The sequence below is a fragment of the Zeus faber genome (genome assembly GCF_960531495.2).
Source record: "Zeus faber genome assembly, chromosome: 20".
NCBI lineage: Eukaryota > Metazoa > Chordata > Actinopteri > Zeiformes > Zeidae > Zeus > Zeus faber.
Window position 1 is genome coordinate 18105938 of NC_137207.1, and position 27181 is coordinate 18133118.

At 47.4% G+C, this 27181-nt stretch overlaps 1 protein-coding gene across 4 annotated transcripts in view; it reads right to left on the reverse strand.

Moving 5' to 3' along the window:
- Nucleotides 1-939: 939 nt before the first annotated feature.
- pald1a (phosphatase domain containing paladin 1a) overlaps nucleotides 940-27181 on the reverse strand; it is a gene marked incomplete at its 3' end in the record, with an annotated part of 36330 nt that continues 10088 nt past the window's right edge. For all 4 annotated transcript variants that reach the window (XM_080021924.1, XM_080021923.1, XM_080021922.1 and 1 more), the window contains exons 8-20: nucleotides 26891-27048; nucleotides 26219-26315; nucleotides 25984-26088; nucleotides 25617-25712; nucleotides 25109-25243; nucleotides 24375-24491; nucleotides 23637-23816; nucleotides 23217-23414; nucleotides 22799-22939; nucleotides 22621-22692; nucleotides 20673-20813; nucleotides 5577-5732; nucleotides 940-1089 (exon numbers count right to left, since the gene is read on the reverse strand). In XM_080021924.1, the coding sequence (XP_079878050.1) occupies nucleotides 940-1089; nucleotides 5577-5732; nucleotides 20673-20813; nucleotides 22621-22692; nucleotides 22799-22939; nucleotides 23217-23414; nucleotides 23637-23816; nucleotides 24375-24491; nucleotides 25109-25243; nucleotides 25617-25712; nucleotides 25984-26088; nucleotides 26219-26315; nucleotides 26891-27048 (1746 nt within the window). The remainder of the gene's footprint in view (nucleotides 1090-5576; nucleotides 5733-20672; nucleotides 20814-22620; nucleotides 22693-22798; nucleotides 22940-23216; nucleotides 23415-23636; nucleotides 23817-24374; nucleotides 24492-25108; nucleotides 25244-25616; nucleotides 25713-25983; nucleotides 26089-26218; nucleotides 26316-26890; nucleotides 27049-27181) is intronic.

The window sequence follows — 27181 nt, forward strand, 5'->3', positions numbered from 1 at the left end:
GCTGTTTCCAACCGTGGATTTGATTCCCGCTGAAGGCCTGATGATGTCACGGGAGCTCGGAGCGTTTACTGGCAGGAGTCGTGGAGTCTATACTGCTCCGCCGTGATTAAACCCCCCCCCCCCCCCCCCCCCGACCGCTCACTCCGGACTCCGCCATATAGCTCCAGACGTTCACTTTCCTTATAAGGATAATCCGATGTGATATTTGGGATTCACACAGTTCTCTGGAATGGCAGGAATCTGACAGATTATTATTACGTATTTTCTTCTTAAACCCTGACACACAACGCCATTTAGGAAATTGGAATTGGAAAAGAAACACAAAAAAACACACCAAAAATTTTTTTTTCCAAAATGCGCACGAGTAACACTGATTTTCTGATCATTTCGTTGGTGGATTTTCTCTCCAACATGAACATTTTTAAAAACCCATTCTTGGAATAGATGCGGGACAAAAGGAACAGCACACAAAATAGTGAACAATAAAAACAACGACAAATTGCAGGAATGAAGGTAAGGCGGAGAACTTCCTTGCTCTTAGAAGGCCATAAAAATGACAACGTCCCCCAAAACGGGTTTATAAATATTAGTAAATTACAATTTTGCATTCTATTAAACTTATATAAAAAAAAACTGAAACAAAATGCACAAATCATTCAGCTAAGGCGTATGTATACATTACCGCTTCCTATACCTAAAAATATCATCAGATAAAAAGGTTAACATAGTCAGTGAGTTTATAAAAAAAGGCATTATAACAAATCAAGTCTGTAGAACCTGAAAATATGTACACTAGAAGGGTAAATCTAGAAAGAGATAGATAACATTGTCGATTGTTCTTTTTTTTTCCTTTTTTTTTTTTTTTAAAGCACAGTATGGTTCTTGTCAAGTTTACAGTTCACAGTTTCTTTCCTTCCCCTCCCTCCCCTCCCCTCCTCTTCAGATGAATTCCCCGCGGAGAGGAAGTGACTGGACGTTCTGCTGCTGCCAGCGGCGGCGGAGCCCGGCCAGCGCCGCGTCCCTTGGGCTCCCGAACTCGGAGAAACGCAGCTGGTTGAAGATGTCGTAAACCCCGGCCCTGGCAGCCACCTATCCCCGGAAGAGGGAGCACAGGGGGAACGTAAACCAACGGTCAACGCAACTGGGTCACACAAAACCAAAGCGAAAATGGCTTAAACTCGGGTTTGTCCGGAATCTGTTTATTTCTTTATTTATTTTTCCTTCCTCTTTCTCTAAGGCCGAAGATGTGGCCGCGAGGATTTCCCGGGAGAGCGGCGGCAGCGCCAAAGCTCGCCGGGGCGAGCTGACTCACGACCCGGCGAGGCCGCCTCCGTCTGAAAGACATCGATCTGACAGATGGGGAAACACTACGGGCGACCGGAGACACATCTGGCTGCGCCGCCAAACTCTTGCGCTCGACAAAAAACCCGAGCGGACACGGGCTGTCCCGCAGAAACGTGAGATCAAACACCCCGTTAAAGGCACCACGGCTTGGGTTGTTTACATACCGGAGGGGACCATCCATCCGCCCTCCTCCACCTCTTAACGCTGGATGGAAGAACAAAACTTTCCTACCTGAAGGAGGGCCCTAGAGCTCCTGAATGTGGTCTATCCATTTTACCCTATGCAACACGGAATGTTAGGATATAAAGCATGGGGTTGCGAAAAACCCTTATCGCAGTGAAAAAGGAATCTTTTTTTCAGAAATCCCCCTTCAGAATCTCAATAGTTGTGTCTTTCGCTGGGGGAAAGCGGGCGGGCGGGAATTTGGCTCCGATCTGGTCGAGCGCGGCGATTCCTTTGTGATGGATCGCACGGTCCAGCTGTCTCACGTAGGAAGCACTTTTGGGCATCGCTGAACGGCCTTGGACAGAAACCGACGCTCTCAGCAGAAGTCCGGAGGATCTTTAAAGACTAGATGTTCAGTGGAGGGAGAGCGATCGCTCACCGCCTCGCGGCTCACTCCAGTGAAAAGAATGCTTCAAGGCAACTAAACAGACTGGGCATTTTCACTACTGATGCACAGCAGATTTGATGAGAAGCGATCACATCAATGACGCTGTATTCCAGGGAAAACAGCGTTCGGTCTCATTTGGAACGTGTGTAGCAGGGAAACGCTGTTTGCTGTAGGGGCAGGGAGCCTTGAGGTTGTTGGCATACGAGTGACAAGCTAATGGGTGACAGTGAGCAGAGCTGGCAGAGGGCCTTTCATCCCGTATTGGGGAGATCACACATGCCAATACTCATTAGGCGCCCCTAATGGTGGCTGGTGCAGGAAGAGTGGTGCGGCGAGGGGCAGAGCTTTCCCACAGTCGGCTATCTCAAAGGCTCCGCATACCGCGACGCTGCAGGGGGACAGGGAGGCCTCTGTGCCCGACATCAAAACAGCTGGAGTGACTGATAGGGTACCTCTTCTGGAGGCATCCGCGGCATGCACCGCGCACAAGTTGGGCCATTGTACAAATGGCCGAGTTGCGGGGGAGCAAAATGCAAAATGCTCCTCTGATGTTGTTGGTGTGATCGGGTCACGTGGAGGAACGTGACGCTTGCGATAATATTTGTTTTTGGCGCTTATCCAACGCAGAGATGTGCTCGATGTGGGGTTTCTTTTTTTTTTTTTTTTTTCCTCTTTCCTGCTTCGGCCGTGTAGATGTTCCTCATTAGATGGACGCCGATGCTGAAAGACAGCATCTCATCAAACGGCAGCAACAGAGATGAACATGCGGTCGGCCGTTGAGCCTTGCTCTTCCCGGCATAATGGGGATGGGTCACAGCGGTTTGCGCTGTCGGAGGACGCGGCGATCCATGTCGTGCACGCTGCGGTGTGCAGCAGTGAGGGCGTTGGGGGGGGTTGTGAAGCGTGCACGGCGACCAGGACCTCGGAGGCCGGAGCCCCCACTCCCCGCGGGGAGTGGGGGCAACTGGACGGGTCGGGCAACTGGTCGGGCAACTGGACGGAGGCCAGCCGCTCCGCCGCACCTCGGCGTCGAGACGACACCAAGCAGAAATATTTTAACTCGAATATCGTGCCTGATTACGTTCGGTTAACCCTGCATCTCTCTCACCATTCAGAGCGTGTCACGTTAAGTGTGAGATTCTTCACCACGATTGTGCGGGTTGCCGTAGCCGAATTAAACCACACTCTGGTCTTCATCCCGGCACTCAAGCCCGATATAAAAAAAAAAAAAAAAAAAAAAAAAAAAAAAGGCGTGGGCTTCTGATAACCGCCGTGTGTCTGTATTTTCTCACGGCATAACTGGGCCATTAGAGCCACCCCGATGCACAGCATATATTCCCTATTCATAACAGGAAGAATATGCCCTGATTGACCGCACATATTTCTGCCACGACTGTTTTCATAGCAATTGTTCGAATCTATTTTGGAATTCCATGTTTTTTCTTCTGGTTTATTCCACCTCAATAAGAACAAAGAAGGAGAAGATAGTCATTCAATGTTTTCCAAACATTCCAGGCCCTGCAGCCGTGTTTCTCCTGGCAGTCAGCTGCCAGATAAAATAAGAGCGGCGTGGCCGGGGTGGCCGGGGTGGCCGGGGTGCCCCCCGGTCCAAAATCCATACGAGCCACCGGTCAACACGTTAAGATTTTAACGTTGAGGACGCCGGCTCGATGGGGCGAAACAATGTTTTATCGGCTTTCGTTTGCCGCGATGGGAGATCTCCCGAGCGCGGCTGGAACCAGCCCGCTCAGACATTTTCTTAATATATCTAAATGAAGCCATGTGATGCAAGCGATCCGCCTCGACCCCTCCGTGCGCCAGAATTCTTCAGACTGGGGGTGGGGGGGGGGAGCAAATTCGGCTCGCTGGAGCAAACAATTTCGGTGCCAAGATGCAAGCGATGGTGGCATTAATGAGAACCATAACGACGAGCGCTCCTTGCATTGGCCGGGCGACGGCTTACGGGGCGCTCCGCTGTTTGGAATGCACATAAATACTTTGCTTTACCGTAGGGGCGCAGCTGGCCGAGCGCTTAATGCACCAACAACAGCAGCACGAGGGGGGGGCCCCTGCGCATTTTACCAAGTTCAATGTGTTGAAGAACCAAGCCACAACAGAACTAGAATATAAACTCGTGAGATTCCACGGGGGAAAATTCAAGCGAAACTCTGGTAACGGCTCCCAGAGCTCGGCGCGGGGCGAGAGAGAGAGAGAGAGAGAGAGAGAGAGAGCTTAAGCAGGAGGAAAACGTGCGCCTTCCTCCGGCGGCCGTTTTTCACCCCACACTTACTCCCACAGCTGGGAGGATAATGCAACCGACACGTGTTGCACCGCGGGTCTCTCGAAAAGACCTGTCCCCCTCCATTACGGGGAAACTACGCCGGAGTAACCGCCGCGCAGATAGGGACAAAGAAGAAAAAAAATAATAATCAAAAATGACTGTCATTCCTTTATTCGCCTCGCGTCTCCTTCACCGCCAGCGAGAGGAAGACATCTGATTGAGGAGCGCGCCCGGGCCAGGATAGTGGCCACTCAGCCTACGTCAGCGCCCTGGAAACTCCATGGGAAAGATTCAGGATTCAGGAAAGGATTCAAAGGAATCATTAGCTGAGGTTGAGGGGGAGGGATCCTATCCTCCGTCTGAGAACCAACCGGGATAAAACCCCTCGGCGCGCTTCGGTTAAGTGGATTTCACTGGTGCCTCAATGGTTAAATAGTTGAAAATATCCAGTGGAAAAGTTTAAATAGTAATACTTCTACTCACATTCTTCACTAATTAAAAGTACATGTGAGTTGCTGGCGGCCCGGCTTACTTGAGCGGGTAGATATTTTACGCAGAGGTTTTTTTTTATTTTTTATTTTACGACAGGAACTTCGATGTCTTTTGGTTTTCAAAAGGATTAAAATTTGGTTTATGATGAGACGGAGAGCTGCAGATAGTTCAGAGTGAAGGTTCTCTCATGTTGAATGAATCACACAGAGCTCCGTGGCTGGTGCTCGAAAGCCCTTCATGAGGCGTCTGACACACGGCCTCCTTCCCTCTCGTAGTGGAAGGAACACTTCCCCCAAAACAGCCAACCAACATAGCCTCTCAGAGCGCCTCCGTTTTGGAAGGGTTGAAGTACTTTTCTTGATTTAGTTCAAAAACTAACAAAACATTTAATAATTTAATATATAATAAGTCAAAAACACATTAAACGGTTATAATTATTATTGTACAAACTCACTTTTTGGGTGCTTGTGCACATGCGTTCGGGCCTCTACTAACACACACACACGGTTAAATAAAACAGCTCAGTCAGTTTTTTCGAGAGGTCTCATTTCGCCGTTCACATTTGCAGCCCTGATCCACGTCACATTGGGCTTCATCCTAATGAGAACCGCCCTCCATCTAACTAAGTCAACAAACAAATCTTTAAAAAGAAGGAGGAATTAATACCATCTGTCTGTGAAGGAACGGCAGACGATGGAAATGTGAGTATTTAAAAAAATTGTTCCACTATGTGTTGTGTATGTGCTTTCAAAAAATAATGATTTTCTTTTTTTTTTTAAAGGAATAAAAAAAATCCCAACTTGAATGAATTAAAAATGGACTGGCGGGGGAGTGGGTGAAAGCTACCTGCTCCATCCAGACCGTGAAGGAGCGCTGCCAGGAGTCCTTCTTCTCCAGGTGCAGGTAGGTGTTGAAGAGGATGAGGTACATGTAACGCTCCAGGTACTGCAGGCTCCTCAGCAGCAGCTGCTCCGAATCCTTCTCCGTTTTACCGTTTTTCATCTGGCAAGGAAGAAAAAGCATTTCATAGCATTTCAACTATGCATAAAGCAATTTAGAAATTTTCCATCATTTTGCAGACGCTTTTGTCCAAAGCGACTTACAATTATTCATTCACCGATCAATTTTCAAAAACAATATACAGTGGTACCTCGACTTACGACTGCATCTAATTACAACTAATGCAAGATACGAGTAGCGATAGTCGCGAAAATTTGTATCGACTTGCGACCGACTGCTCGAAGATACGACTGTGGGAATTTGCAGTTGGCGCGTCGGCGGCCAGTCAGCAGTCAGTCAGCAGTCAGTCAGCAGCCAGTCAGCAGTGATTGCAAAGAGACAAACACAGGGTATAAAAGGAGCCACTTAGAAGCTCCTTCACCTATAGCAAGATGAACCTCAACTTAGAAGTGTACCAACCCAGAATAGAAACACATCAAATGATGGCTAGACGACTGGGTCAGAGCATCTCCAAAGCAGCAGGTCTTGTGGGGTGTTGTATGTTGTATGCAGTTGTTAGTACCTACCAAACGTGGTCCAAGGAAGGACAACCGGTGAACCGGTGATAAGGTCATGGGCGGCCATGGGCTCATTGATGCGTGTGGGGAGCGAAGTCTATCCCGTCTGGTTCGATCCCATAGAAGAGCTACTGTAGCACAAATTTGTGAAGAAGTTAATGCTGCTGTGATAGAAAGGTGTCAGAGCACAGTGCATAAAAGCTTGCTCTGTGTGGGGCTGAATCATGTCCATGCTGACTCCTGTCCACCGCCAAAAGTGCCTACAATGGCCATTGTACAGTGTGTGTGTGTATGTGTACATATACACACATATATACTGTAAAAGCCCACACTGTAAAGTATGCAATTAAATGTATAAATTACTAGGCAACGGAAAAACCTCGAATAGCTTGTACAGCCGCTGGCTGAGCTGCAAACACCGGTGAGGAGTTTTCCTCCTCACCACGGGAGCAGGAAGATCGTCTCTCAATCACAATGCAATCACCCACAATCCAATATGATGAAAAAGTCCAGAAAATGACTCTTCGTAAATCAAAAACCTTGCGGCAAACGCTTTGGGGAAAACAAAACAAGTGATCGTTGCAACAAACATCCACGAAAACTCAAGGATAAAGTGCCATAAAGTTTGGGGGAGCGTGCCTGTTGGGCAAAGTTGTCGTGATTGGAACGCTGGGGTTGCTCTAATCAAACCTGTGGCCGCCGGCCCGCGGCTGCCCACAGCTGCCGCCCCCTCTAGCCCCTTTCCGAACTACAGCGCTTATGATTTTCGGCACTGCACTATAGTTACATGAATAACAGGCCTGAGCTACAATCATCCCCTAAAAACAAAAACACACGGCTTCCAAGCGTCCTTTGTGATTTGGACATCGCGTGCGGTCAATCAACGATGATTCATATACAGTATAGCTTTAAAAAAAATAGTCCATTTGAGTTGCCTTGGCGAATACCAAAAAAAAACAAAAAAAAAACCTTCACTGGTATATGACTAATTCAGCCCCATCTTAAACCTTCAGACGTTAAGTCAACTTCCTCTGCAGTCATCCACCCTGCCTCCACTTGTTGGGGAAAAAAAAAAATGGGCAGATGTGACCCTGGGGGGGTAAAAGACGGGGTCAGCGTTATATCAACACGGTATGGCAACAGCTGTCGATGAGTCGTTCAAAACCGCTTAAAAAGACCCGCCCGCACCCTATTCAACGCCACCGTGGCCCTGTCATGGTGAACGCATTGAAAGGAGCGATGGAAACCCTGAACACCGTAAGAAAGGGGTGAATTACATGGAATACAGAGTACCAAATGATGGTTAAGTATGAAAATTCGGGGATGCGCGGATGTAACATGGCAATCAAGTCTCTCCCAGGACATCCATCAGCAACATGGAGACCACAGGGCGAGCTTGGAGAACTGGCCAGCGGCGGACGGAGCCCCGCCAGCAGCCTTTCTCTACTTAGACGTCTCCGACAGCGCTCTGGGACCGAGGTCAAGCTGGCATGAAGTCCCCATGACAGGCAATGTACTTTCTTTAAAAATTGTTTTTATTACAAGTGCCATGAGGTTTAAGGTCTGAAAAGAGGCACGGAGCGGTCGGGGGTTGGATGATAACTGGTGGGAAAGGAGGGGATGAGCCCGGGGGGGAGGGGGCCCAAATACAGGCAGTTAAGCAGATCCCATGCTGTACTATGATGAGTATTTTGACTGCTGGAGGCTGTACCTCCGGGTGGATCATGTCGCTTATCGGGTTATCTGCTCGCGGTCTGGTTCCGACGCGGGGCCGGAATTTTTATCCACGACATTTTCTGGGCGCCATGGGGAGAAATGGAAGTCTAGCACGCCTCACCAAGTAGGTGGGCCGGCAGTCGGAGTAATTGGAAATGTGTAGAGTGAACCATGATACCGCCATTCCGGAGGGGGAGAGAGAGGCGGTATGACGCAACAGAGCGAGAGAGGGAGAGACAGAGCGAGAGAGAGACTTCCTCCCCGTTCCCAAACTGCAGCGGAGGGATCAGAGCTCTCCAATCATCTGCAGCTGAGGGAAGAAAGGGAAAACTGCAGCGAAGACGCGGAGAAAGTCCACGCAGGCAGCTGTCTCCGGACTCGCTGTCTCCAGACTGGAGCGGGAGGGAGGAAGTGCGCACCCACACACACACACACACACACACACACACACACACACACACACACACACACACACACACACACACACACACACACACACACACACACACACACACACACACACACACACACACACACACACACACACACACACACAAAAACCAAAATTTTTCCAACTTCCTGCCTGAGAATTCGGGTGGTTTTGGGCAGGTGAGCGCCTGTGCGCCCTGATCACCCTGTGCTTACTTCACTCCCAGGGGGCTCCGTCCGACGTGCACACGGTTTCAACTCTCTCTGCCTGGAGCGCCGCATGCGCGGAAGCCTGGCAACCATCTGTGCACAGGCCACGGCCAGACGCGCGCGCGCGTACGTACACACACACACACACACACACACACACACACACACACTAGAATAGTAAAAATTATCGGCATAATTGCATAATTCAAACTTCCGCAAACCAATGATATTACACATTCCACAGACAGGAAAACAAAGTCCCATGCTTCATCAATCTATCCCCAGATTGCATCAAATAACACTTCATCTGTGGGTGTCTTCAAAGCATGAAGAGCTATAGATTTATTGTATTTTTTTATAAAGAAAGGGAATATTTGAATACATCATTTCCAAAGCTCAGTTTGTACTGCAGTATGAGTTAGATGAACATAGTTATATATCATCAGTCTTAAAACCTCTTTATTACTGAGCTGGTTGATGCCAATTATGTAACCATAATGCCTCCACAAAAAATTAAAATAAAAAAAATTTAAAATTTAAATAAAAAAATTCCTAAAAAAACTAAATGGTAAGGTCACATGAACCGAACAGTAGCTGACGGTAGTCACGGTTCGAGCTGTTAAAGTGAACCATATGAACGTCTCATTCAAAAGTCACAGCAATATGGCACCAGTCCCCCTTCTGCTGCCACAACTGCCTCCATACTTTCGGGAAAGCTTTCCACTAGCTGTTGGGAAATCACTGTTGTGATTTCGATCAGGGATATCTGGCACAAGGTCTCTGGTCGATTAGACACGGATGGCCCTCGACGTTCCAATTTATCCCGAAAAGGTGTTCGACGGGGCAGGTTTGAGAGTTCTTCCTCACCCGTCTTGGCAAAAATAAATAATTAAAAAACCCCTCTTTTCTTCACTCTGACTTTCTTTACTGGAGGTACATTTTCCAACGCTGGCCCCTCCAGCACTCAGCGATCGCGTTCTGAGAGTCTGAGTGGCTTTTTCACATGGCCCCTGCTGTTCCTCGACGCTTCCACTTTTGACGATTAAAAAGGCACTCAATGGGGCAGAACATTTAGGAGCCGGGTTGTGGGGGCGTAAATGGCATCCTATTAGTCATCTCCAGACAGCCATCATCAACGGTGCGGGACATGGTCACATCCGCCGAAGAGAGGTGGTGTCACACTGAGCCATGCTGGGTGGGAGTGGTTCTGTGAAGAGTTAAAAGGCAGCGTTCTTCTTCCGTACACCGACAAGGTGATACGGGTGGCGGGAGCCGCCTCGTGCGCCGCCCCGGCGAGTCCCTTTTGCAAAACGACGTTGAGAAAGATGAGTGGAGAAGCAGTATTCCAAATTTCTTCCATCCCGATTCAGGGTGACAGACCTTAAGGTTTTGCCCGTGGGGAGATTGCATATTTCCTGTTTCAGGCCCTGAGGTTCCCTTATGCTTATAACAGTGACTTATAAAAAGCTGGCTGGAATGCGATAAATCAACTAATGAGAATTTCTCCTCGTGTCGTTGCTGAAAATGGCTAATCCCGTGTCCACAGTTTGACACATTTGCCTACGCCTTAGACCAAATGTTGTTGTAGTTAGTGTCCTGAATGCCAAAATGTATTTTTTTTTTTTTTCAAAAATCAGAGCAACAATAAATACTGGTCTGGAATCGAAGGGGCTCAGACCCCTTCAAAATAGTGATTGATTGGCGTCCCCCATTTAGCCTCGTCTTTAAGAAAAATAAATAAAAATACCGGTCAGTCCACTTTCTGCTTGACCTTTGTGAAATGGCATTCTGGCCAAATATAGGACACATGGCCGGACTTTAGAATATTTCATTATCGGCTACTTACTGTATGTAGCTTCATTCAAGACGGTGTTAAATTAACTATCATCCACATTGAAGAGCGAGGTCTTCTACTTGCTTTTTTCAAAAAGGTCCCACAAGGGGCTACAGACAGAGTCTCTGCAGCCGTGAGTCGGGCAGCCAACCGTTGAGGGCCGACCCCACCACAAGCTAATAGGGTGGAGGGCCGAGCTGAGAAGTGCGCACTATGGAGAGGTCTGTCTGCTTGACATATGGTGCCAATTACCAGCCGATGGGGTTGCAGAGGTAAAAAGGCCAATCCAAGTCCCCCCCGTGTTGGCCCCTCCCACCCAGGTTCACACAAGCAGCCATTCATGGGATCGCACACAGAACACCTCCCACCCCAGATCCCCAAACCGAACCCCAACCTGTGGAGGAGAGGGGGAGCAGCCGGGGCTCCGCTCGGTGTTTGAGGGGTCTCTATCCACATCGACTGAGTAGAGGCTCACCTTCTACCTTCTGATTCAGCATTAGGGAAAATGCATCTGTGATTGTTTTGGTTTTTTTCAACGTGCAGTTTACATCTAAGTGACTTATTATAAGAAATTTGCATAATAAATCCATTAGAAAATAAAATCGCTGGGAAGTTATTAGGCAGACAAGGAAAGCACATGGTGTATTTTCCCCTTTCCTGTGCAATGCTGTGGTTTAATTGTGGGCTGAATTGTTGATTTATTTGCAATGCCTTAACAAGCCACTGACATGTCATGTCCATGGAATTCCAGTACCAATTAAGACAGACTCATTAAAACAGGGGTGAGAAGGAACAAAGCTAATGGCTTTTTTAATGAGAAAAGCAAACAAAAAGACCAGCTCCGTTCAATTAGCGTGTCCTGAATATATAAACAGATAATAGAGATAAGTACACAGTGACTAGGCTATTTCACAGCACATCTTCCAGACACATTAGAATATCAATAATGATCCGTAATCAAATTCTGTTTCTCGGTCCACTCTCTGCACCATTTTTGAATCAAATCGACAACCGTCCACCCAATCCATTTGAGCGGATAAATTGTGGGGTCAAGGCGCTTAAAAGACAATGATCAAGGATGGAGACGGATACTTTTGGAGTAACTTTTAGTCTTCTTGTCGCCATGGCATTCTGTATCAAAGAAATCTCTCAAATGCAAAACCTAAATCGCGGTTCCCTGATGATTTACCGTGCCGGGGTTTGCCTGATTTGACTTTTGCCTAATGCATAACACACCCCGACGTTACTCATCTTTGCACATAACTATTAAAGCCAAGAGGAGTGTGCTGTAGCTGTAGCTCATCCTTATCACTGTGTACGTCTTGTTAAACTGTCTACAAAGTTGACTGTTTCCATTTACAGAGGCCGGAGCTCGGCTGAAGGACACAGACTCACACTAACTCCCATAATCCTCTGCAGATTGTGAATGTTTTCACTCCTGACATATGACACACACCTGCCTTTCATAGGAAAGGGAGATAAAGAGGCCATATACACACAGTGCAGTACTATTCCCAAACAACTGACAACACAGGATTTAAAGTCTACACGCAAAACATAATATAATAATGATAATAATAATACTATAAAATATATTTATATATATCTGACTTTCTGTTTTGTATTTTGTGTATTATATTTGTATTTTTGACTATTTTAATTTTTTATTCAATTTGACCTCTTATTCTGTTTTATCTTTATTCTCCATTTTTGCTCTTTTGCCTTTTTTTATGCCAATGGTCAGTAGTGAAACGCACCAAACCTCACCAGAACAAATGGCAAGTATTTGTGAAAGTACCCGGCGGAATGAAGCGATTCCGATTCCAAACAACCCGTGGGCAGGGATTTATTATTGGGACGCCGTAGCATCGTGGTCGTTACATCCGGGACTGGATAACAAAATTTGCAAATCCAGTTGATTCAATAAATTCGGATGTAATGTTGTTTCCTGGCCTTTCTGATACGATAACCGACTCAAAAGATACTGATACTTATTCACTATCCCGCCGCGCTTAGATTATCTCACATACCAGACGAGCGAGCGCACGAACATGGGCGAATTGTCAATCATTTGGAAGTGCGGAATTGAAATTACCTTGCACATCCTCTGATCAATCCTGTGTGCCTCACTACTAATTACAGATAGTGATTAACACAGCGGGTTCACAGCCAGCACATGTATTGATTCAGCTCTTTGTGTAAGTGAACCACAGAGCAGCTGGAAACACAGAAGAGACTGGTGCGTCGAGAGCAGAGCATAGGAATATCAAAGCTCACATTATGGGAATAGTCCCGCGGCATCAACGGGCATTATGTTTGCTCCCCTAGGATTTGTTACGATGCATACCACTTACAGAAAAAAAACAAAAAAAACCCCACAGATTTCCTACAGAATGCCAAATGTCAATTTAAATGTTGTTTTTTTTAATAAACAACTAAAAACATTTCTTACAGAATGCCAAATGTCAATTTAAACCTGCCCGTTGCATCTCTGATTCTCCCCGGCTGAATAATTCAAGACGACAATGTTGTTGGAACGGATTTTAAACTGTACTATTATTGTAGAAAGGGGGGGGGGGTAGAAATGCTTTTGAGCAGCCGGGTCTGAATTTTGTCGTCAACACAAATTTATTCTGCTCGCTCAGCTGTTCCTTACTGCCCGAGTCATTTCTGAGAAACAGGGAATCTATTTATAGAGTAACGATCTAATCCTATATCTACTGAATATCCTAAATTGTTTCTGTTTATGCCAATTGGTTATTCCCTATATTGCAATTTCCCCCCTCAATTTAAGTCCATCTCTAAGTTCACTGTATCTTGGCAATTTTTCATATTTAATAAAATTTTAGGTTTACTGCATATTGTATTAAAAATTTTATTTCATACATGCTGTGATGTAGTTGTGTATATGACATTGTCATATACAGTATATGTCCTATTGGGAATTATCCCCGTGAGATGTGGATACAGAGGTTAATAGTTAATTTTTAGGTTTATTGTGTATCGCCAAATTTTTCTTTTTTTTTGGGGTTGATTTCAAGGGTTAGGGTTATATTACATTTATATACTGTATTACATGGCCAATTTCTCTATTTTCTTAATTATTTTTGGGGTTCATGGCATATCGCCTTTTTTCTTCCTTTCTATCCATCCCTTCCACCCACCCACCCATCCATCCATCCATCCATCCATCCATCCATCCATCCATTCTTTCAAACCTGCTGGCTGGTAGTTCAGAGAGGGTAGGTTAGAGAGAAGAGCTCTTGTTGAGTTAGATGAACTGGGTCATTCCCTGATCGGTCAGATGCCATAACTGCAGCGACCAAGTTGCTATTTCGGATGCCCGGGCCTGGGGGCACTGCTGGGTTTTATAGTGTGGGAGGAGGTTAAAAGAAAAAAGAAAAAGGAAAACGCAGCCCCGCTGTGCAGCGCCCAGTGAGGCCCAAAGCGTCACCACTAACACCAGCGGTAAAGAGGGGGTGGGCGGGTGGGAGAGGTCAGGGCAAAGGGCCAGGCCAGGGCAGGGCAGTTATTCCGGGGCAAAGGGGGATAACACCGGCACAGAGGCGCATTTGAAAGCTTCCACTTCTGCGGTCGCTGTGAATGTAGGATCCATGCGATGGCTACGCAGGCCTCAGCGTGGTCCGCATGGTCCGCATGGTCTGCAGGGTCAGACGGGCTGTCCACGTTTGACAGCTAGACGGCCATTAATCACTTTAGGCCTCTAATGATTTTTCCTTCTGTTCCGCCTTTCACTCAAGAGTAACTATACCTTCCAGTGTGGTCATGTTTGCACACAGGCTCACTATGCAAAATGTACGCAAAGGCCCCATAAAGACAGAAGATAAAATACAATTTAAAAAAAAAAAGAATAAAAACAACCAGCTCGCATCAGGTCGCACAGGACCGCTGGCAAAAAACAAGATAGGCAAACCGAGAGCTGGGAAACATCCCCAACAGCTGTGTGTGTGTGTGTGTGTGGAAAAACAACTGGGGAACGGACAAGCCTAAGGCCAATGAAGGAGGAGAGAGAAGGTAGAGAGTTGAAAAGAACATCGGCAGGATGCAAAATGTGCGTGTGTTTATGTGTGTGTGTGTGTGTGTGTGTGTGTGTGTGTGTGTGTGTGTGTGTGTGTGTGTGTGTGTGTGTGTGTGTGTGTGTAGAGCTGTGGGATGATAGAGCGAGCAGAGCACATGGAGACGGATAAGTGTGATAACAGATGTTATCACACTTATCAGTGTGTGGCGTCAGAGCGGGCGTCTTGGTGAACTTCAACCTCCAGCAGGAAATCCCGGGAGCTCAAGGTATAGGTTGGACGGTGGTGCGGGGGTGGTGTGATTTAAGCAGCCACACCTGTCTTGGGTCTAGGTAATGGGGCCTGGGATAAGGGGTGGCTGTACGCCTGTTGCTCGTCAGAGCAATCCACCCACCCAACACACACACACACACACACACACACACACACACACACACACACACACACACACACACACACACACACACACACACACACACACACACACACACACACACACACACACACACACACACACACACAGCTCTTGTCATGACATGTTTTCCATCTGATCCGAGCTTGTTCCATCTTTCCCACGCGCTACAATAAACTGGTACGTTTCAACACCATCGCCTGTGTCTCTGTGCCCTGAAAATGTATAGTTCATGTTCCTTTTTTTAAATGCAATTTGAATAGTGTTTAATAAAGACAAATTCAAATGCTACCAAATTTCTATTTCTGACTTTCGGCATGGCTGAGAAACAATGGCCTTTACATTATGGGGCGGTTTCGCGAACACATATCAGGCCTAATCTTGGACTAAATCACACTTTTAATCTGGACTAACTGTCACGGCCTCTCAGTTGTGGTTAAAAATAGTCCCAGACTTGCCCTAGTTGAAAAAAAAATAATTTCCAGAAGGAAGATGAGAGCTAATCTAGGTCTAAGTGACGGTTTACGTTAAGGTTTATTTTTTGATCAATGGGTGTGGCCTCCAGGTGGACCACGACGGTAGAGAGCGTGGACGATCTGATCTAAGACCAGCACCAAGACCAGTCAGAAGGGGCCAACGTCCTCCATGACGTTAGTCTTGAACTTCCTAGTCGAGAACTAATTCATCTTAAATTGACCAACGTCTCCGAAAGGCATTTTCGAATTCTGGATTGATTTGAGTAGGATTATCTTCCACCTGATTTAGATTAAACCCCCGTCGAAACCAGCTCCATATTTCCTCAATTGAATTTGCGAGACGCTACGCCACCCGAGGTTGCAAACCAATAATATTGCTTTGGAGGAGTTTCAAAAGGGGACGCGCGTCGGACGCCTCCGCACCCGAGTGCGGAAGACGCGGCGCAAGAAAAATGTGTCGTCTCCCCCCCTTTTCTTCGGAAGGTGTGAAACGCTGCTTTCAAAAAGCCGCCGTCGCAAATCAACCTGCAGCTCCCGGCGAATAGAAATCATACCTTTAGAGAGCGAGAGCACAGTGTGTGGCGGGAGACCACGGGGAGCGCCGGCTCCAATCAAGACTCGACCAACTCCTGATTTCGCATCTTCCCAGACGACGGTTTCCTCTTATTTAACGAGGAGGGAAAATGAATAAAAAAAAAATTAAAAAAAAGATTGGAAATGCGATGCTGCCTTTTTGTGGCCCCTCTGTGTCGAGCGAACAGCAGGCAGGCTCGTTCCAAATAACAGCGGACAGAACAAAATCTAATAGCCGGTCAATTGTTGGTGGCGACTTTCAAACCACCCCATAATCAGCTCTACTGCGTAACCGTACGGCGCCTGTCATCTCAATGATAACTTGATTTTTCACGTTGAGGATGCGATTCTGTCTCGTATGGAATCGTCAATTTCCACGTACTTAAATGGAGCGCTCAAAAGCGCGCTCCTCCAAACGGCGACTTCCGCTGAAAGTCAAAGTGAGACTCGGGAAACGTTTGCACTGCGCCCCCCCCCCCCCTTCCCACAAAGGCCTCTGCCTGTGTGAGTCCCTTGCGCCCGACTGAACGGGGTGAAAGACGCAGCGGGGTCGCAAGACAAATCCCCGCTTTCTGCTTCCTATTCGTAAACACGCCGTCGAAACTCTTTGCCCCTGTTGCACCTGCTGATGCAGGACTTAAAAAAAAAAAAAAAAAAAAAAACAACAACCCCCGTGCAGAATAAGTAATTTTGCAGACGGGCCCGCTGTAAATATTGCCGTTGGCAGTGGCATGTGAGGGGTAGGGAGTTAGGGATAAAAAAAACAACAACTGTAGAGTCAGGGAACGCTGGATCGCACTGAGGCTCTTTTCAGCATCCTGCGCTGCGCCCCAGAAGGACCCGTCCCCACCGCTCCGGGTGGGTTCCGTTTCCACGCCAATGTTTCCCTTGGCCATTCCAGATCTACACCTCGTAATTGGCCCACTTATGTCAAACAGGTGTCCTAATACGACAAGAAGGGCCCTAAACGCGGAGGACACCCAGGCAAACGAGGCGCACGGCGGACAAAATGGAGGCAAGGGAGAGCGCCTGAGCCTCCGGGTCCGCCTCGGCCGGTAGACCTCGCCCTCGAAGCTTTCGGGTTATCTCTCTACATGGCCGCCATTCTCCCCCGTGTTCCCTTTCCTTGTGCTTTGTGAAAGGCATCTGGTTGCCAGTATAGTGGTGGTCTCTTCAAGCCCCTAAACCCTCAAGTATTCGGCCAAGATCCTCCCCCTGCCTTCCCGAGGACATCCGTTACCTTTCCTCAGAAAACCTGCTCACAGCATTCTCCCCTTTCCGAAAATATTTTTCCACTGCCCCCGTCCAAACCATGAGGGCCTGCCTTTGGACACACATACGCACAGTGTGACTCACGTCCATTTACTCCGGCACCGAGCTTTTCACGTTGCTTCTTCGGCTTATTTTCGGGTAAAAAAAAAAAAAAAAAAAGCATCTCCAGGCACCTCTTTGCGGCAGATGTAATAAAGAAAATGAATTTAGTGTTCCTGGTCGAGAATCAGGACCCCGCCAGGAGGCGAGGCCTAAGACCGAGAATGTTAATTGTTTTGTTTGACGAGAAGACCAAAAGGCGCGTTCTGCTTCATGCACCTATGGCGCACGATGGAACAGGAGGGAGAGGTTACCGGTTTTATAGTCTCCACCGCCGCGAAGCCCCCCAGCAGCCTTTAATACCGTTTGATGGAGCTTCCTGTTTGGGGGCAAGAAACGTACGTAGCAATTACAATTACACAAGAGTTCAAAAAAACACGAGGGAGAGAACCAAGAAAGTACAAGACGAAGGGGCAGGGCGAGGCAAAAAAATTCAATTCGGCTAAAAACCTATATCCAACCAGGTGGTCCGGTAAGGTAGAACTGGGCACGGCCGAGGCTCACCAAAACACTCAGCAGATGTCTGGATATCTAGTATAGAGAAAGAAGAAGAAAAAAAAAAAAAAAAGGAGCAAAAAACACAAAACGGAGAAAGAGGAGGACCGAGCAGATTGAGAAGGGAGAGATTGGAAACAGAGGGTGAATCAGAGATGAGAAGATATGCACAATGACATCTAATGCTTTGTTTACAGAGCCGAGCCTAGCAATATCCCAAACACTACCGATTTCTGCCAAATGAATCCCAACCGCTCCACACGATCACCGAGCACACGTCAAAACAGCGAAATCAATGGGGGCAGGAGGACAAACAAGCGGAGCGGCCGGTTTCCACAAACAAACGCTTGAGGCCATTCGGCGCCGCACCGAGTCCTGAAGGTCCAATCGATGGCCCCTCGCCTGCTATGAAAGGGAGGAGGAGGAGGAGGTGAGGAAGGGGAGGGAGGAGGGCCCAGCTCCGGGGGATGGCAATGAGGTGGAACCTGCTTTGTGGAGCGGGTGATGGGCTGGACATCCCAGCGGTGGTGGAGCACCGGCGTCGGGCCGCCGATTTACAGGGTTCTCCTCGCTGAGCCCTCCGGAGCGGTGGGCCGAAACCCTCAACCCCTCACCTCACCCGCCCCTCCCTCCCTCCTCCCCCTCCCCCACCTTCCCCTTCCAAACCCTTCCACTCACCCTTGGGGAACTGGCGGATGGTTCGGTTCCCAGTGTAAATACATTTTTCTCTATCGAAGACACATTTTCCAACCACTGTCGGGGAGGAGGGCACTGTCGGAGGGAGGGGAGGGGGGAGAGAGCGAGGGTTAGGCAATAAGTCTCCCCCTCCCCTGCCCCCCCACCCACCCACCCGCCCGCACACCCACCCCCGCGCTCTGCCTCCCCCTCCCCGCCGGCCTCGCTCCTCTTCTGCTGGTTGCCAGGGCTTCGGGAACATCTGGCACTGTTTATCACCTGGCCCCGCTGGATCACGGAGAAGGGGCCAAAGGCCAAATCGGAGCGCGGTGCCAGCCTAGGCCGACTCGGAGCGGCGCCGAACTACCGTGCCGAGGCGGCCGCTCGCCCCCTTTTTTAGAAAAAACGCAAAAAAAAGTCAAACTGAGGTACGCAAGTGCGGGTGTTTCCACGGAGTTTTCTTTTGCCGCACCGGGGTATAAAATGAGTCACGGTGTAGGTGAGCAGATCCCAAGCCCGGAGGAAGGAGGCTCCGTCAAACAGCGACGGAGGCCTCGGGCCGTTTTTCCTCGCAGGGATCGATTATTGTTTATTGATCTTTTTAGATCCAATCATTTCGGAAAGATATTGTGCCGAGAAAAGAGAGGCTGGAATGAGCGAGAGAGAGAAAGGGAAGAACACAAGGGGAGAAGAGAAGACAAAGAGTGCCGAGAGTATTGCAGGAAGACAGAAGCGCAAGAGACAATGAGAGCCATTGAGATTGCGGGGACGGGGCAGGGTGGCTCCGGCAGCATCAGCCCAGGCCCACGCGCCACAGAGAGCACATTGATTATGGTCTGCGTTGCACATTACGCCGCTAAAATCAACCCCCGCCGCTTCTCTGCAGAGGCGGTGGCATCGGAGCAGAACCTCAGCGAAGGAACAGATGGAAGGCTTTGACCCCACAAAGCACAAAGCGACTGCAAACTCTTTTTATTTTTATTTTTTTCTTTTGGAAAGCACGTATCATATTGCCTTATCATCATATTCATCACCTCAACGCCACTCGAGGAATAAGCGACGTTTCGGCTCGGACGGGCGCTCATCCCCATCATCCCTCGGGCGTTTGATAAATTGCCTTGTCAAGGGGCACATCACTGCCTTTCCCCGACGCAATCGGCGGAGACAGGCAGTAATCTGTGCCTTCAAATTCTGGGATGGCGCTCCATCGAGAGTCCCCAAAGTGCAAAGTGCTCACACGGTGTCAAACGAGTTGCTGATGCCATCTATAGGACGCGAGTGGAAGTGCACCCACTTACCACGTCATCCCCTTGCAGAATGGGGATGGGGAAGGTCAACAACATGATTCATACGGTTTCTAGTGTGTTGTTAAGCACACAAAAGTTTATTTTATTATGCACTCCTGTCAGCAATTCTCACCAATAATGGGGCAAGTTGTCATGGCAACCACCTTTTCTATATACAGTACTTGCCACGGAAATGTTGTAGTTGATCGGATGTATGATCATTTTTATTTGATACCATAAATCAATAATTATAAATATTTTTTTGCCAAGTAAAATGTAAACAAGAGCTTAAAAACATTATTTTATAAAAACAAAAAAAAAGGAGTTTCAACTTTTGGTGCTAAAAATCTGTTTTTTTGTCATACATTTATGGCGGTGATTATGTAATAATGTACCATATAGAAACATTACAAAGAACAAAATAAAAATGTATAAAATAAAAAAAAATAATAATGGAGCTTGCCTTCAAAAGTTGGTCTTGTGCACACACACACACACACACACACACACACACACACACACACACACACACACACACACACACACACACACACACACACACACACACACACACACACACACACACACACACACACACACACACTTTTCTTTTACAAATATTATTAACACATATTGTGATCTCACACACACACACACACACACACACACACACACACACACACACACACACACACACACACACACACACACACACACACACACACACACACACACACACACACACACACTTTGTTTCTGGATGCTGCCATGGTACTTTTGTGTTTTCCTTTGTGGGTGTTGGGTGTTGCGTCAAACAGGACGAGCCCAAGCAGGACTGTGGTTTGATCTCCCGCCAGGCACTGACGGCTGCGATTCTCTGAGTTTTTTGTTTTTTTTTGTTTTAGGCTGACCTGTCTGTACGTGCAGATGATGATCTCCCTCAGGTGGTAGTGCATGGGGGTCATGGTCTCGCTGACCGAGTCCAGGGCCATGTCCACCTCGCGCTTCATCCGATGGCCGTCGGGGAGCAGGCGTACCAGCTGCATCACCACCTGAACCACAGCCAAAACACCCACATTTTAGGCTTTGTCAACATTAATATTAATATGTGATTGTAATTATTGGGAAGAAGCAGTACTGTAAAAACCTTTAAAACAAAGGTTGTCAAGATCGTGACTTGTTTAGTTGACGACAATTAACTGTGAATAATGATTTAATTATCTTTTGTTCATTTTGTGCGACATAATAATAATAATAATAATAATAATAATAATAATAATAATAATAATAATACAATACTATGTTTAAGCCTATAACAGCATAATAACACACATCCACCAAATAAAGAAGAGACACTTATTGACATTGACCCCTGGAACATAAAAATCCGCTACACACTACATTTTCCTCAACCCGACTAATAAAAATGCACTAAATTCACATTTGACCACAAAAAAAAACTGCCTAAACGTTGGGTTAAAATTCCCCTCGGAATTGGGTGGAAACATACGATTGAGGAATCGGACAAAAATCCTCGCAAAAAGGATTGCGATGGGCCCAGTTAGTGGCGATCGGACGGACGTTTACGTCACAGTCGGGGCGGCTCTAAATACAAATAAAATCATAAAAGATCATCGTCTAGGATTCTAGCAGTCACAGATTTCCAACACCAGACAACCTCGTCTTCTGTCTGACTCGGAAGGAAACAAAAAGCTGAGCTGACCCAGAGCGACCCCTCTCTTTTGGCGTGCATGCAGGGCTGGTGTTGGGGGCCCACATGCCGCTGCGGGATTGACCAGCGGAAGCCAGGGCGTGATCTCAATGGCCGTGGATGTACGCACAGTGTGAATAACAAACAAAGAACTATTTTCTCGGCTCCCGCAGTCCCCTGCGCAGACTGCGACAACACGCCGCGGGATTGAGGATTATAAAAAAAACAACAACAATAAAAAATAAAAATAAAAGAACTTTGTTGACGCACCGGCCACAGCTGGTACACACTTTCCCCCCCCGTAGATACCACTGATAATAACGGTAACCAGGCAGCTGGGGAGCAGGCAACAAGGCGACCGGCAGGGGCAGGGAACAGAACAGGCCTCCAGGCAAAGAGCCCCCCCCCCCCCAACCCCACCACCGGCATGCTTGTCAGGCTGCCAAGAAGCCCTGACATCAGCAGGCGGCCCGTGGCGAGCTGCAGGACCCAGCGGGCGCAGGCCATTAACTGCAGACAGCTGTTTGGTCGGAGGCGGAGAAATTCCGCCGTGATGCCTTTCCGAGGACAAAGTGAAACCAAACGGGGTCTGACGGTACGCCGCTCCGCCAAACCGCCACCGCGACTGCACACCTGGTCGGGCGACAAATGGCTTTCCTTCTCTCTTTCCCTCCTTCTTTATTTTCCTTCTTTCTTTCCTTCGGAGCCGGAGCCAAGGCCTCCGTAGCAACGGCTCCGTGTTTCCCGGAGGCGCCCCGCGGCCGCGTTGCCGTGCTCGCCGCGGCCCGTTGGGCTTTTAATCCGCCTGCGTTCAGGGCGGTGAACGCAGGGCGATTCAGTGTCACAACACAGAGGGGGACGGCGCCAATTCAGGAGAACTCTTCAGACGAGAGAGAGAGAGAGAGAGAGAGAGAGAGAGAGAGAGAGAGAGAGAGAGAGAGATTTGGGCGGGGATGGGAGGGGGGTTCTTACTTTGAAAAGGCTGTGGCATGTCTTTTCAAGTCCGCATTTGGTGCAAAGCCTAATGTAAAATAGTCCTAGGGGGTGGGGATGAATGAATGAATAACACTAATAATTATTATAATAATAACTTAAAAAAAAACATCACCATGGTACACACAGACTCAAAAACACAGGTTTTTCCCCACCTCAAATTCCCCCTTTGTGTACTTGGCATCGGGAACGCTCACAATTTCCTCATCGCTGAATTCGGGAAAACCCTGTGGGGAGAAACGCATCATTATCATAAATAAAAGAAAAGAAGAAAAAAAAACAAAAAACATAAAAAAAAGTCTGCATGCGTCCTCGTGGGTTTTTGGCCGTTACGTTAAAGTGCCAGAGAGTGAGGACGGCGATGACCATGGCGGTGGTGGTCCGGCCCTTGCCGTTGGAGCAGTTGAAAACGAAGGCAGCGCGCGAGTCGTCCCCCAAGGAGCTCTTCATGGCCTCCATCAGCTTGTCAAAGTCCTGAGGGTTAGTGCGCACACACACACACACACACACACGCACACACACACACGCGCGCAATGCATGTGGTGATTGGTTTGTTTTGGGCTCTTTTCTTGTCGTTACCACATTGCTCCATTAGAGGGCGCACAGTGCTTAGTTATTTTCAGTCTTCTGCATTACAACAAGATCATATGGTCATATGATCCCATTCCATCATGTTTGGGTTGTGACTTTGTGGATGCGTGTGCGTGTGTGTGTGTGTGTGTGCGTGCGTGCGGCTGGGTCAGGGCGTTACCTCCTCCCTGGGCGTGCTGCACTCGGGCAGCGGGATGCGTTTGTAGACGAGGCCCTGGTTAGAGCTCCTGAGCCGGCCGAACACCTCCTGGACGCTCTGGCAGCTCTTGAACAGCCTCATCTGCTTGTCCTGCTCCAGCGTCACCTCCAGCCACTTCTGGGCGCGCAGGACCTCCTCCTTGAGGGAGGTCTCCAGTTTCTGCCGGTATGGGATGGGGGGGGGGGGGGGGTCCTTTCGTGACTAATAGTTTTCATGTTCAGTGTGAAACTCGAGCTTGTTCTGATGCACACAGAGCTGCAATTCTGCCGGAACTGATGAATTGGTGCAGCCTTGCAATTTTGACCTTGCGACACAGGAGCTCGTTTTTTCGTAACTCCGAGACGTTCATGAGAAACTCATCGCCTCCCCTATTCCCTTTACCTCTATTTGGAGGGCGTCGCAGGACGGGACGGGGATGGCCTGGTCCAGCACGGTGGGCTCTCTGGGGGTGAAGACCTGGCCGTTGCCTTCCAGGACCAGCTCCTCCTGCAGGTTGACCCACAGCACGTGGCTGTGCTGCCTCTTCTGGTCCGTCAGGTGGGCCAGCACCGCGTCGGTGGCCTGAGCAAAGGTGAAACAACGTCCACGTGACGGCCGCGAGACGAGCCGGGTAGATCGCGAGATCCGCCCCTCTGTCTCCAGTGCCGTTAAGAGTACATCGGACTAATGTCGCTCTCGTAAATATTCATGAGTGCAAGCGATGGGTAATAATGCTAATGATGGACACAGCGGTAAATGAATCAAGGGGATGGTGGTGATTATCAACCTTCCCTGGAGCATTTGCATTTCAATAACCACCAGTAAAGGTTAATGATCAGCACTAGATGTTGCACGCAGCGCTGCAGAGGATTTCCTTAATGAGACCCCGGCTGTAAACCTCAGCCTCACCTTTCCATGTAGGTCCTCAAAAAAAGGTACACAGAGCATCTCGGAGCCATATAGTTCTTACAAATAAGCCATTTCCAAACAGAGTAATCAGAGTGTTATAAAAGGGGAAAAACGACTCGTCGCAGCACCTTGTTTCTCCAGGCGACAACAGCGCTAATCCAGGTTTGTTATGGCACATCCTTATCAGAATTTACTTATTAACAGAGTGGGGGGGGGGGGGGTTGCCAGTACCTCCGCTGTGGGCTGAGCCATCCCATAAACAGGCATCTTGGGCACGCGTCTGAAGTTGGCCACCTTCATCTCCTTCACCGTGCTGAGAACATCTGGAGCCAGGTACTCATCAGCGACCTGGACAGGATACACGGTGGTAAATCAGGATCCTAACAGCCTCTCTGTTGTTCACTCAATTTTATTTATTTAATTTTTATTAAAATAAAACAATAAATAAATAATAAATAGATCAAATGAAATAAATGAATGAATGAATAAATAATTGTTAACTCTAATTTATTTATTTTTGTTTTAACGCTGCTTTATTTTATTATTCTTAATTTTCTTTTTTGTTAACTCTATTTTAACATCTAGTGTTACCTCACAGAATAACTAATATGATTGACATTTTGTGTGGCAGACGTTATTCCTCGTGTTTTCTTAGTGACGCAAGCAAACCATTCGTGCGTTGCGAACAAATCTTTTAAATGATTCAGGAGTCGGGAGTCACTCCAGCAAGAGCCATTGAAGTCATTGAACACTTTGCATTCTTCCGCAAATATCAATAATTGTTTCATAGAATTAAAGGAAGAACTTTGTGCATTCCATCGACCGAATCAAGCCAACAAAGAGTTAAAAAAATAGAACGACTCTTATTTAGCGACTCCTCAAGAACTGTCTCTCAAAAAAAAAAAAAAAAAAAAGGTCAAACCTTTCATCACTAGTATTCATGCTTGTTTGGGTTTGGGTCTCACCAGTACGCGGGCTCCCCTGGTGACCAGGTCGGCGGGGGCAGACAGCTCCGACAGGTCCATGCAGGACAGCAACCTGTAGAGCCAGGCCCGGCCACACATCCACTGGCTGAAACTGGACACAAAAGCCAGAGGATACTGCAAAGCACACACACAGCACACAAACACAAAGTTAGACCTATTCAACTTATGACATACTTATTGTCCATTTCATAAAGTTTAATATTACTATTATTGTCATCAACATTATTATTATTATTATTAATATCATTATTAATTTAATTTATCAACAACAATAATAATAATAATAATTTATTATTATTACTAATTATTATTGTTATTAATAACAATAATAATAATAATAATAATACATTTTATTTGCATAGCGCTTTTCTCAATGCTCAAAGACACTTTACATTAAACATAAAACAGACGAAAAGTACGAATTTTAAAAAATTACAAATATTTGTTCTTTTCATGTTTGTTTTACATTTTATTTTCCTGCTTTCACCTGTTCGTGAAGGTACGCATTGAATACGATCAGGTAGAAATAGCGCTCCAGGCTCCGCATGGTTCCATGGAGGAAGTAGTCTTTGGTGCTGCTTCCCTGGAGAAAATTTCAAAAAATAAACAATAAGAATCAGTCGCAGTGGATCCGAGGCGTGCGGTGTTTACATGAACGGGATGGTTGATTGAACGCTCAAACTGCACGGAGGTCGTCGAGACGCCCCGACGCTCCGCATTAAAAGGCAATGAACAGTTCCCTTGACCTTGATAAATCAATAACATTTTGGGAGTATTGACTGCCGCGCGCGCCTTGGAAGTGAAACTACTCAACCTGCAGTGCTGCTGGAAGGCAGGCCGTGGGCAGCACCTACCTGGATTTGATAATCTTCTCCAAGACCTTCCAGCTTACTCTTGTTCTCGTATATCGCTTCTTTGATATTGTGCATCTCTGAACATAGGTCGATGGCCTGGTCAACCTATCGGACATGAAAACAGTATATATATATATATATATATATATATATATATATATATATATGTTAATAAAATAATCATTAACTTTTGTGTGTGATAGAAGTGGTGACGCGGTAAATCGGCTTCCTCCACCTCCTCCATGATCTGCTGTCCGTCCGGCAGCTTGCTGATCAGAGTCTGAATGACCCGGAACAGCGGCTTGGGCTCGGAGGCTGCGATGTCCTCAGCTCTGAAAATATGAGGTGAGCAATGTCTGAGCACCGGCGTAATATATTATTATAATCTTAGGTTTATGTGCTGTATGTCCACACTTTACACTGAATCCGACAAACGACAAGTCCTCGCCGGAAGTCTCATTCGTTTCTATGGAGAGTTGGAGAGGTTTTGTTTTGTTTTTTTTAATTGGAACTGGGCTTAAAATTAAAAGTCAATAATTAATGTATATATTAAATAATGAAATTAACACTGGGTGTCACCATATTCACAATCAATAAATCTGTTTTTATATGACTTTTTTAATCTGTGCACACTTGACAAGCACTATATAAATTAAGGTGAACTCTCAATTATGGGAAACATCCAGCAAACATAAGCAAACTACTCGCTGCTGTACTGGACAACGAGCTCATATTTTGTGATACAAAATCCAGACGCATGCACTACTCACACTGGACACCGGAGGGCGGAGGGTCGGACAGTACTGTCGGATTGGTTTTCGGATTCAGTGTAAAGCGAGGTTGCGGTCCACCGCACCACAGCTTTTTTCAGTTTTACTAAATTGGAACGGGGACGGAGAGCTCTTACGACGGTGGTTCTTTTGATGACATGCACCTCAGGCGGTTCATGGCCAGCGTGCCCAGGATCATGGCCAGGTTGGTCCGGCCGACGCCCACCTGGCAGCTGAAGAGCAGGGCGGGGAGAGGCCTGGACGGGTCCTTCCCCAGACTCAGGCTGGGGCTCTCCTGGAGAAAGGGAAAACGGGGAAGGAAAAAAAAAAAGGGCCAGAGAGGAGGAGAAGGGATTAGATAAGACAACGAAACAAGGTAGAAACTTAAGAGGTTGCTTGGGTTGCCTTACAACGAAATGCGAAAAATA